We start from the raw sequence: 12,662 nt of genomic DNA, 5'->3' as shown, positions 1-12,662 counted from the left end.
TATTTTTATTGTTGTTACATTGTCAGCTGCCCAAAGTTGTCTGGAATCCAGCAGCACCTAAATTTAATAAACTAAACTGAATTAAATTATCTGGTTCTGCTGTTTTTGGAACATGATCTTACTGATAGCCAACAAACCCTCTTTACAGAATTTCTTTCCAATATTCCACTGAATTAGAAACAATGTGATATTCTGATTATGTTATTGTTTGTTCATATATATATATATACACACACACACACACACACACACATTTACATTTACTGTGGATGCTTCATTGTATTTCTATTGCTCTATTGGAATGGCCAAGTCTTTTTGATTGTATCAGAGCACAAATGCAATGCAATCCATAAGGTAGGGAAAGCATGCAGAGCTTGGTCCCTGGAATTTTTTCCAGCTCTTTATGAGCACTTCCACTCTGGGCCATGTGACCAGGAAGAAGAGCTTAAAATGGAGCAATTGGCCCAACTGCTTTTCCCATAAGGATGCATTGAGGGAATTTTTCTGAATTTTTCTTCTCTGCAATCCCTTGTCCAGATTCAGGCCATTTTTGATATCGATCTTCTAGATGGCTTCTCCCTCAACACCAAACTTGGTCCTGTTCCATTCTGTTTTCAGACAATTATCCTTACGACAGTCAGACAGAGTCCTAAGCCTCCCCGTATAATTTCTTTCCAACTTTCCATTGTGTTAGTAAGAATAAAAAGGACTTGCATGACAGTTAGGCTTGCAGTTTAAATGAATCTACAGTATAAAAGTTCCCAGACCTCTATGCAAGGCTTTAACGAATAATCACTTTGATTTAAATTCAAAATTTTAAAAGAGTCCAGATGTTGGCAGGTTCCATTTGTAATTTCGTTTTGCCATTGCTTCTGCCATCTTTTAAAAATCGTAATTAATGAGGAAAGAGAAAAATTCCTTACATGGTGCTGCTTAGCGCTGCTTACAGTGGTGTGTCTGAACACTCCTTGAATCTGAAAGAAAACAGCTTTAATATTTCTACCGGTTGTAATAATTGCAGAAAAATATTTCTAGCCTTGACCTGAAACCTTCTTATATCCCTCACAAATCATTAAGACTGCAGCAGAGCAGCAGATCAACAGACAGCTGTAGCACTAGCAGTCCAGTTGAAATGCCTTGTTTGAAATCTCCACACACTCCAGTGGCTGCTTCACACAAGTAAAGGGAAGGGAAATGTCAAAGGACAACCTCAGTGAGTTGATGAACAATATTATCTATTTCCTACAAGAATTATTATCCTACAAGATTTTCTGGCTACACCTGAGTGGAACTTTACAATGGCATTAATGGGAATATCCACTGGATCCCACTAGAAGAAAACAATTGTGCTTAGTGTACTACATTTTGTGGTAGGTCAAAGTGTCATACTAAAAGAGACCACAAGAGGACACCCTGACTTCATCGAACATTCATGATCTGGCCTGGATGGGGATGCAAAGCATAGTAAAGTACTCCACTCTAGGGTTGTTGGGGGTTTGCTTATTTAATTTGCTTTGTATTAATACAGTTTTTTAAAAAAATACATTTTAGGTTTTGTAGTTACAGAGCTGGAGTGCTAAGCTACAATTCTCCCAGTTCAAATTGCAGCTCATCTGTGAGCATACTGAGTACCTTTAGATCTTGTACTAGTTTCTCAGTCAATCCCAAATCACTTATTGCAATAGATACTAGGATAACAATACATTTTACTTTGTTGCTCTTATAAATATTTAAGTCACAGCCTACCAAAACTAAAGTCAGTGTACAAAATAAGTGTAAGGAAGGAGAGGAAGGGGGGAGGGAGGAAAGCAGTAAGAAGCTTTGCTTTTTTTTCTTTCTGGAAATTATTTTTTATAAAATTTCTATTCTACTTTATTATTAAACAGATGAGAGATTTCCCATTTTAAAGGACATTCAGTTAACTAATCTAAATGAAAAATTAACTGAAAATATCAATTTTCTTTCTTCCCACTGAAAATTAGTGAGAAACACGCTGCTGTTGCTTGACATTTTGCTACTGAATTTCAACAGCATGATCTTGGGAGCCTGGAAGTTTGCAAAAAAGGTTTTAGGGACCACAGACTGCCAGTTCTACAGTGGCTTACACCAACCTTGTTTTACTTGAAAAAGCTCCTATGATTTATTTTGTATCTTCGAGTCAGTGTTGACTCCTGGCAACTGCTTGGACAAGTCCCTGCAGCTTTCTTGGCAAGGTTTTTCAGTAGTTTGCCATTACCTGCTTCCTAGGGCTGAGAGAGTGACTGGCCCAAGGTCACCCAGCTGATTTCATGCCTAACATGGGACTAGAACTCACGGTCTCCCAGTTTCTAGCCTGATACCTTAACCACTACACCAAACTGGCTCTCCCTATGAATTTAGTATGCCATAATTCCAAAGACTGAACTACAACTTGCACCAATAAAATGCTTCACAAAAATAAGTGTCAAAGGATTTCTGCTGTCGATCGGAAGGTCGGCGGTTCGAAACCGCGCGGCGGAGTGAGCTCCCGTTGCTCGTCCCAGCTTCTGCACACCAAGCAGTTCGAAAACATGCAAATGTGAGTAGATTAATTGGTACCGCTTCGGCGGGAAGGTAACGGCGTTCCGTGAGTCATGCTGGCCACATGACCCAGAAGTGTCCTATGGACAACGCCGGCTCCAAGGCTTTGAAACGGAGATGAGCACCGCCCCCTAGAGTCGGACACGACTGGACTTTACGTCAAGGGAAACCTTTACCTTTACCTATGGGTGAAAGCAATGGCAGAACAGCCCACTGGTAAAACAACGTCCTCCTTGTTGCCAGATGCAAAATGATGTTCCCCTCTCTTCCTCTGCAGTGGAGCCACTGCTTCGCTCCTCACCACCACCAGTGCTTGGCTGCATTTGCGCAATGTTTAACCAGATTAAAGACCTAGTGACAGCATTTACAGAAGCCCTGGTTGTCAGTGTTGTTCCTTGTGCCTTAGTGAGTTAGACAAACTTAGTCTGTTTGGTTAGTTTATGATTCAGTGAAGTATACAAATTCAGAAAGTTGGCTAATACCTTGGAGTGAGATGGCAAGGAGCAGTGGGGCTAAGACTATACTGATGGCACCTCAATGTAAAGTTCAGGATAACTTCTCTGAGTTTTCATGCGAATACTGAACAGCAGAGGGAACAAAATGGAGCCTTCTGGGACACAATAGTGTGAAGGGTAAATGTAAATTTTTATTGGTACATATCATCTTGCTCAAGGCAGGATATCATAGTGTGTATTAGAAGAGCCACATAACAACCCTGTATGGTTTGACTGAGATGGTAATTGAACAAAATTATTCAGTGAATTTCGTGGCTAAGTGGAAAATCTGAACTCTAGGCCTAGCATTCTAGGAAGACGCACTAGCTACACTTTTTGGGATAAAGCTAATGAGACTATTCTAGAGTAGATTTTATAGCTTAAGGAGAAAAAAATCAATGGTACAGTGAAAATGCAACTAGTGGCTAATTACTTGACAACTATGTGTGATCTAGCACTGTGAATTTTCTCACAGAATCCAGGCCAAATCTCTTGCAAACAAAAATCCATTATAAAAGAAGATTACAGCCAACAGAGTTAAATTGAGACCCCTCATAAAATAGAGGGCAGAGGCTTCACTGAAGTCTAGGAAAGCTGTAAGCAGGCCACTGGCCCCGACCCTTCATTTGACTTACCACCTGGTTGCCCAACTGCTGATCCCAGTTATTTGTAAAATCATTCACTGCAGGAGCTTAGAAGCTTTGATGATTTAGAGCTATTGTTAGTACCTGGGTGTGAATTGTGGCTCCCTGCCACCAGCACAAAGGGTAGGACATGAGTTATTCCTTCTGAACCCAGATCAAGAGAGAAGGGGTAAGGAAGAGAGCGAAAATATTACCTTCAATGAGATCACTGAATCTTACCTTGGGATGAGTCAAGAATTGTCTTCCAATTCCCACAATAACCAATACATTCAACTGAGGTTGTCTCCTAAAAAGTATCACTACCACAACTCAGAGAGCAAACCCTTCAAAAGCAGGCTACCTTTCCAATTATCACCAGTACCATCAGTCCTCAGTTGGCTCACCCATAGTAACCAGTTGCAAAGTAGTAGTAATTGGAATTAGTGTAACTGCAGCGTAAAAGCTCTTGTTTTTCATCTTCCAAGAGACTCTTGGTCAAACCTGAGAAGAGAATATATTTGACAAGCAACTCAACCCCCCTTTCAGTCTTTTTGCCAAACTAAGCAGGGTGTACCTGTCAAACTTCTAAGCTTTCCACTCTTTGCACCTGTCTTTTTCAAAATCCTTTCAATGGCAACAGCAATATACAACATACTTGAAAGTTTACTACTCATAGTTAACGTGCAGTTTTTAGTTGATAATCCCTGCCCCCCTCCTCCCTTTAAAGTTCTCATGTTACATTGAATTAAATACAAAGAAATTTTCTAGGAGTCTCTAAAGTCAAAAGGCTGGACTTAACATAAAAACAGAATGGCAAGATACTGGAAAAGACAATTAGTTCAAGCTTTTGCCCTAACATGGAAACTAGGGAGTGGTCACTTCTCAATGAAATAGCATATTTTATACTCATAGTCCTCAACCTTCATCAAACAGCATGTAATGAAAAAATCAACTGCATAAGATTCTGGATTGCCACTGTCACTCAGAATGGTGCAATTTCCTCAAGTACTATGAAATTGTGTTTATTCAAGATAACACATGTTTTGGCTGTTTCCATCCTAATCAAACTATAAAGAAAAAAGAAATGGTACTGAGGAGAATTGGAGAACTGTAATACTATTTTAAAAAAATAGAAAAGGAAAGAGCAAGTTTCTAGTCCAGAAAGCAATGAAGCCAGGTATTCTACAGGCAATACCTTAAGGTATTCTACAGGCAATACCTTAGGAAATCACAGTTCTATGTATGTCTAGATAGAATTTCTCAGGAGCTGGATCCAGCACCCAGCTAATTTACGTACCTATAATTAACATATAATGAGTCTATTTGGCAGAGAATTTAGGAAGCCGAATCTAAAACATAGTTGTTCTGTCTCTGTTTAATGATCAGAGAAATACAGGCTGTCCTCATTTAGTGACTGCCTCAGACAGTGATCATTCACAATTACAACAGTGATGAAAAAGTAACTTTGCAACCAATCCTCACATTTAAACCTTTGCAGGTCAGTAAAGCAAAGGAAAGCTGAAGTAAGATCATAAGCACAATCATGGTTTCACTTAGTGACTGCTTTGCTTAACAACTGAGTTGCCAGTCCCAATTGTGGCCTCTAAATGAGGACTACCTGTAAATTTCTGCCATTTTTCTTGATGCTAAGAAATTACCTAATCAGACAAGCAAAAACCTATCCTCCTGCAGCGTTTTCACTTCATTTAGTCTGGTATCCTCAAGGAAGCACTGACTAAAGTTCCAAACTCTAGAACCACACCAGTCTCTATGGTTAATATGTACTCTGCAAATACAGACATCTATGTCAGTGGTGATATTTACTACTATTTGAAGAACTTTTTAAATATATTCCTTAATACAGAACATAACGTAATTCGTAAGAGTTATCTCCAAGTGCAAATAATGAATCAATTTAAATTCTTTCCCATAGATCAAGTGCAGCTCCAGAACCATATATGATCCTTGGCCTAATTTCATGCAACCCTCAGCCTAATTTCAAAAGTCTTCTGCAAATGATCAGATTTCTAGCAGCCTGCAAGAAAGCAAACTCGGTGAGAAAAAGAGGAAGCCCTGTCCTTCCAGCCCAGCAACATTTTGTGTAACTCAGGATGGTGCACATCATGCTCCTGCCTCCTATTTTCCCTACAACAACCCTGTGAGTTGAATTAGGCTGAGAGAATGTAATTGGCCCAAAGTCCTCCAGCCAGCTCTTTTCAAGAGACATACAATATTCCAAAATTTTTGAAATAGATTCTCAAAATCCCTTCAATATATATACAGACTTATGAAGTGGTCTTTCCCATAGGAAATCTTCAAAATATTGTATGGATAGTAACCCTGCAAATCATGTTTTTAAAATTATTTCAATTCTGTAAATTTCCCATTTACCCTTAGTAGACTTATTAATTGGTTTTTTAATGTGCAAAATGCTTTATAATCACAGTGTCTCGTTCATTGATAACTGCTCACTGAGTTAATTTTTCAGTCAGTGGGAAAAAAATCAGCTGCTCACCAAAGTCCTATGTTTAGTCTCCACAAATAGGTTTCAAGGAAAACGAGCAAATTGTATACAGTATGTTTAAAGATAGATAGATATAGATATAGATATTTAAATTTATGTCACCGCCCATCTCCCCCAATGGGGGACTCTGGGCGGTTTACAATAAAATAATATTAAAAACATATCCACCTAATTTACCATTAAAAATATAAATATAAAATAAATATAAAATCCAAGTGGAGATGGAACACAATCACTAAGGGGTGCTATGGCGCCAGCCATGCCCAGGTGGAGCTGTCACTCTCCCCCTCCCAAGCAAGGTGGCAGAACCAGGTCTTCAGTTTCTTCCGGAAGTCCAAGAGTGAAGAGACCCGTCTCAACTCCGGGGGCAAGATATTCCAAAGGGTGGGCGCCACTGCAGAGAAGGCTCGCCTCCTGGACCCCGCTAGATGTAATTCCTTTGCTGATGGGGTCCGTAGCATGCCCTCCCTGCCTGACCGGGTGGGGCGGGTCGATGTTATGGGGATGAGACGGTCCCTCAGGTACCCTGGTCCCATGCCATGTAGGGCTTTAAAGGTGATAACCAACACCTTGAATTGGACCCGGAAGCAAACTGGTACCCAATGCAGCTCGCTTAACAGTGGTATCACATGGGCTGATTTTACAGCACTGGTAACTGTCCGCGCAGCTGCATTCTGAACAAGCTGAAGCTTCTGGATACTCTTCAAGGGTAGCTCCATGTAGAGAGCGTTGCAGTAGTCTATATGGGAGATGACAAGGGCATGAGTGACTGTTCGGAGGGCATCTCGGTCCAGGAATGGGCGTAGCTGGCGTACCACCCAAAGATGTGCAAAAGCCCTCCTGGCCGCGACTGCCACCTGCTCTTCCAGCAGGAGTCACGAGTCCAGGAGGACCCCCAGATTCCACACTGGTTCCGAATGGGGAAGTGCCACCCCATCCAGAACCAAAGAAGACAACTTCCTGGAACCCGAGGGGCTGTCAATCCACAGCCACTCTGTCTTACCAGGGTTCAGTTGAAGCCTGTTGTTCCCCATCCAGACCCCCACAGCCCCCAGGCACTTGGAAAGGGTGGAGACCGCATCACTTACTTCACCCAGGATGGAGATAAATAACTGAGTATCATCAGCATATTGATGATACCTCATCCCATGGTGACAGATGATCTTACCCAGTGGTTTCATGTAGGTGTTAAATAGGAGAGGAGAGAGAACCGAACCCTGCAGCACCCCACAATGGAGGGGTCGAGGGCCGGATCTCTCCTCTATCACCACCGATTGGGAACAGCCCTGGAGGAAGGAGGTGAACCAGCGCAAAACTACACTGCCCACCCCCAACCCCCTGAGCCGCCCCAAAAGGATACCATGGTCGATGGTATCGAAAGCTGCTGAGAGATCCAAGAGAGCCAGGATGGATGCACTCCCTCCATCCCGCTCCCGCCAGAGATCATCCATAAGTGTGACCGATGCGGTCTCTGTCCCATATCCTGGCCTGAAAGGGGTCCAGATAATCCATTTCCTCCAGAATTCTCTGGAGCTGCAATGCAACCACCTTCTCAACCACCCTTCCCAAAAAGGGAAGGTGGGAGACAGGGAGAAAATATAGTAGGGTCCAGTGATGGTTTCCTGAGGAGGGGGTATACCAGTGCCTCCTTAAAGATCTCATGCAGGTCCCCATATCTCCCTGTAGCTGACTGAGGCTGCATCCTTTCTTCCCTTTACCAGTCCCTCTCATGTGGCTCCCGGTAAGGTAACCCCAGATGTGCAAATACATCCTTCTCAGTGGGAGTAGACAGGACAATCCCAGAGACAGTTCTGAGGCCATCTGGTCCCCGCACTACACCACTGCAAAGTGCATGCTCTGACAGACTCATGCCTTTAGTCCTGGCCAGTGCTCGCATGGAGCGATTGAAGTGGGCTGAGCCTGTGAAGTACAGCAGAGCACAGGCAAACTCTCCGTAGGGCACCACAATGATGTCAATGCGCCTGTGGTGCCTGTCTGGGCCTGGCAAACGGCAGACTCCTAAATACTTCTTCTGGCTTCTATTGTCTTCCTGATTCACCAAGTCATCTGTGAGAAAGCCTGAGTGGAAAGCACAACATATGAGACAGGTAGCATTACTGCAAGGATTGTGACATTTCCCCACTCAGAAGTAAGTTGACACTAGAAGCTACCCTCTTAGTTCTATCAATCCCAGGTCCTGCCTGATCAATATAATTAGAGGGAAGATGTCCTATCTCCTGGAAGATAGGACATCCTGTTCATAATATTCACCACAGTGAACTGTGCTGCCCTGTCATGATGAATAGCACTCTATTACCTAAAAAGCAAAAGAAAAGGAACAGGAACCCCAAATGTGAAGGATGTAGTTAAACAAGTACCTTAGAGAACAAACATACAGCCCAGTACTAACCCCAAAGTCCAAGAAAGAAAGAGGAAAGCTTTTCCCGGTATAGCAGCAGCTACTGGTCTACAGTATTCAGCCTTAGGAAAAAGTGCCAAGGTCAGCTCAAGCTAATAAAACTAGTACCTATTCTGTATTCCTACTTATGCTTCTCTAAATCTTTCTCAAGGTGTAAAGATTCAGGTGTATGGTTCTGAACTCCCACCCCCACCACATAACCAGCTGACATTCTCATACCACTTTTATGAAGGATGTTGAGCAGTTTGTTGAATACTCCTTGGTGGGAGCGTCCATCAGGATGAGTCACCAGCACATCCACATCCCCACAAGTGGATTTTCCACGCCGGAAGGAGCCACATGCTACACACACTAGTTCAGATATAAGAGACTGCGCTGCTTCTCTAACCTTAAAGAGACAGATCAGAGAAATTAACTGCTCTGTAGATGCCACTTTCAAGTCTCTCAATTACTACTTACTGTAATGATTCAGTTACTCAGCATCTCATGTGCTTGACATACATAATAAATAAAACAAACTGAAAAATCAGTGCCACCATAATCCAAATATTTTCTAAAGAATGGTGAAGTATATCATGAAAATGAAGGGAAATTCCATTAGACTTAATCTGCTTCGGTTAGACATAGGGAGAGGTAAGGAGCACAGAAAGGGCCAGGCAGCCCTGGCTCTTGATCATGGAAAATTCTACAGAGCCCATTCAATGTAAATTTCCTATGTGCACAAAAGTTAGATATGCTATATGAGTTATGGGATACACAAAACATACACATCTTTGCTATCACGGGATTTTGTTGTTCTTTTGGTAAACTCATGACAATCCTTCCATACTTCAAAATGTCATTATACAGCATAACTGGGAAAATAAAATTAAATGAAATGAAGCCTGTGATGCAAATCTAAAGAGTTGGAATGGGGGTAGGCATTTTTTTATTATTCTTTGCATAGGAGAATTAGTATCCAAAGACACATGCGAAGTCACAGAAGACTCTACACTTAAAAGGATCCAGTATTTTAGCCTTGCCTGAGACCGGCTGATACATGATACAGAAATAAGAAGACCAGGCCTCAAAGACACATGCAAAATCACAGAAGACTCCACACTGAAATCCAGTATTTTAGCCTTTCCTGAGACTGGCTGATTCTCCTGCTATAGGCCTGGTCTTATTTCTGCATCATGTACGGGACCTTAATCATAAGAAACTGACAGCCCTTTCAGAACTGCAGTTAAATATCAAGAACTGGAACTTCCAATCCAATAGGGTTACGCCCAATGATAAGTTCCCTGTCAGCCACTTTCCTACAGTCTTTATTAAAGCATCATTTGAAGGCGATTTTGGTATGCAGGATTATAGGTATTATGATGCCAATCATCCATTTTACCTAACAAAGACATGGTTGCTGGTTCAAAACATAGGGAGTAGAGGGGGGAAATCAGTTTGGAGGATGAGTGCCCCTTGTCAGTCTCCAGGATCATCCTTCATTAGTGAGGAATAAACCCATTAACCTTTGCCCTGCAACATTTGGAATCACCTTTATGGCTTTTCTAATGCAGATCTGCCCCCTTTGCATCCCCAATTAAGTTTTCTTGAAAGCCGCAAACCCCATACTGCACCTTGGATCTTCAACAGACAGCAGCTAATCCCCTCTTTCTCTTGTCTCTTCCCTGAGGTAGGCAAGAGAAGAGTAATCCCATCAAATCCACAATAGGCCCATTCCCAAGGGTGGAGGCTCCCCAAGAACTTTAATCCTATGTAAGGGGTAATGCCCTACCTGGCAGCTATGCATTCTTTAGGGGCAGCACTGTGACTGAGTGACAGCGTCATGCTGCCCAGTGCTGCCATGGCAATTCCATTGTACAGGAGAAACAATGAGACGGTTTTTCATGTGGCTTAGGTCTCTGAACTTAAAGAGCTGCATTAATATAGGAGCCTGAGGTCTGGTCCAGCCCAAATACATAAAGACAAGGAAAACAACAACAACATTTGGCTAGAAGGGTGCAAAGCACCTTTTCCTTACCAGGAGAGCAACAAGAGAAAGTCACAGATGTTTTTCTCAACCATCCTACCAGTTAGTCTGAGAATTATTTAGAGAAGGATTGGCATAACATATTGGGAATTTATCAAAGCTTCCTAAGTAAAAATTAATGCAGAAATATACTGGTTAACTAGATTGATTTTAGGTCAGGTACAAAAGCTTGCAGAGCATAGAAAGAAAAATGTATTAACCTGGATGGAGGTTTGAATTTCTTCCCAGTCACTTGGTAGGAAGCCCAACTTCAGAAAAAGGAGATCCAGAAAGCTGCCTTCTCCTAAGTCAGACCATGTGATAGCTAATCTGTTAGTATTTCCAAGTGGCTCTTCAAAGTTTCAGCCACGATTTTTTTCTAGTGTTACTAGATATGCTGAGGATTCTTCAGGGAGATCATGAAGCTTTGGCTGTCCTTTCACTGATTATTTGAAAACACAATCCCATCAGGATCAAACATTAAATCAACAATCATCAATTTCTGCAGTAAATGTGCCTAAGAAGGGAAATTGACCTCTGATAAGCAGAAGTTTGGATGTGATTAGAGCCATGCTCCTTTCTTTGCTTTTGAGCAAATATGAAGAGATAACATTGCTTCAAGTAAGAGGTTTCATTAAGAGTCATGGCATGGGTGGCTGGTATACAAAAGGAACGGAGCTAAGCCAGCCTTCCTCAGCCTGTGCTTTCTGAGAGTGGAAAAAGTTGTGCTCTCCAGTTGTGGAAAGCATGAGGTCATAAAGACTAGGCGGTGCCTTTTTCTAAGTCAGCTCCATTAGGTAATCAGACTGGGAAATCAACTCCACAGGAAGGCTATAACTACTTTTATTGAGATTGGCTGTAATAACAGAATCTTGCAAGTCTGATTGTGCTGTACATCCTCCCCCTTCTTACACTCCCGTAAATCAAGGAGGTACCTACCTGAGCTGCTTCCAAATGTTACTTTGTTTCTCTGGACTTAAAAAAATATTTCACCCCTTTTTGCCTATGTAATGGTGCTTGATATTTCCATCAAGGTCATCTTTCTTACTCTCTACATTCTACATAATGAAGGGGCCATTTTGATAAGCTGATCTAACGCATCCATATACTTGCTGTGGTATCTTGCCTCTTTGCATGGCAAGATGGCTCCCAGTTTTAGCATCTGAAACAGGTAACTAAAATGGAGGTGTCTAAATATCCCAACAATATTTATTTATTTATTTATTTATCTGATTTGTCCCCGCCCATCTCCTTCCATTGGGGGACTCTGAGCGGTATACAATAATCAATTAAAACAACGGTCATAAAATATACAGTATAAAATTACAATAATAAATAATATAAATAAGAGTAAAGATAATATCTATGCCAATAATAAGTTTGGGAGATAGGTGGAATCAACACAGAAAATATGTTAGTGTTTAAGAGCACCATGATTCTTGGGTATTCCTTTAACATGGCATCCCTCTGGAAAATATTTTGGGGAGTTTTATTTGGCAAGCTGCCAAGTAGGAAAAATATGAGTCATCAACAAAGCCAAGATTGAGTAGCCTTATGGTTAAACTCTGGTGAAAAATAGCACATGATCTTCTGCCAACATCTTGCCATAGTTTCAACAAGGTACTCACAGTCTGTTCAATTTCAGCAGCTTCTTGTCGTGGCATGCGTTCCAAGAAGTCCTCATAGTACTTCAGGCCAATAACCTGCTGGCTGGTGAGGGAGGCCCTAGTGCGGATGTCATCCAGAGTGCGAAAGCCCTGTGCAGAACAGACAGCAGAGTTACACGGATTTTGTTTTCAGTAATCCTTGATAAGAGATGCCACAGAACCTAGAACCCAGCTCTGCCATTGATGGTGTAATCGGAATGACAAAGCATGATGCACTGTTTGTATTATTGTCCTAATTCACCCTGCAAATCACATACAATGCTGAGTAGCTACCATTTTTTCACTACTGGATACAAGCATACCTCAAACCATGTGAGCACTCATTTACACATACACACGCACAAAGATGGTCATGGCGCTGCTACTGGAAA

At 41.8% G+C, this 12,662-nt stretch overlaps 1 protein-coding gene across 1 annotated transcript in view; it reads right to left on the bottom strand.

Annotated features, from left to right (window-relative positions):
* Positions 1-2,750: 2,750 nt before the first annotated feature.
* POLL (DNA polymerase lambda) overlaps positions 2,751-12,662 on the bottom strand; it is an 18,013-nt gene continuing 8,101 nt past the window's right edge. The window contains exons 7-9 of the mRNA XM_063307071.1: positions 12,253-12,381; positions 8,839-9,007; positions 2,751-8,279 (exon numbers count right to left, since the gene is read on the bottom strand). Coding sequence (XP_063163141.1) covers positions 7,915-8,279; positions 8,839-9,007; positions 12,253-12,381 — 663 coding nt within the window. The 3' untranslated portion in view covers positions 2,751-7,914. The remainder of the gene's footprint in view (positions 8,280-8,838; positions 9,008-12,252; positions 12,382-12,662) is intronic.

The sequence above is a fragment of the Candoia aspera genome, chromosome 6 (assembly GCF_035149785.1).
Source record: "Candoia aspera isolate rCanAsp1 chromosome 6, rCanAsp1.hap2, whole genome shotgun sequence".
Classification (NCBI taxonomy): Eukaryota; Metazoa; Chordata; class Lepidosauria; order Squamata; family Boidae; genus Candoia; species Candoia aspera.
The sequence above is the reverse complement of the archived record's forward strand: the minus strand, read 5'-3'. Positions and strand labels throughout refer to the sequence as shown.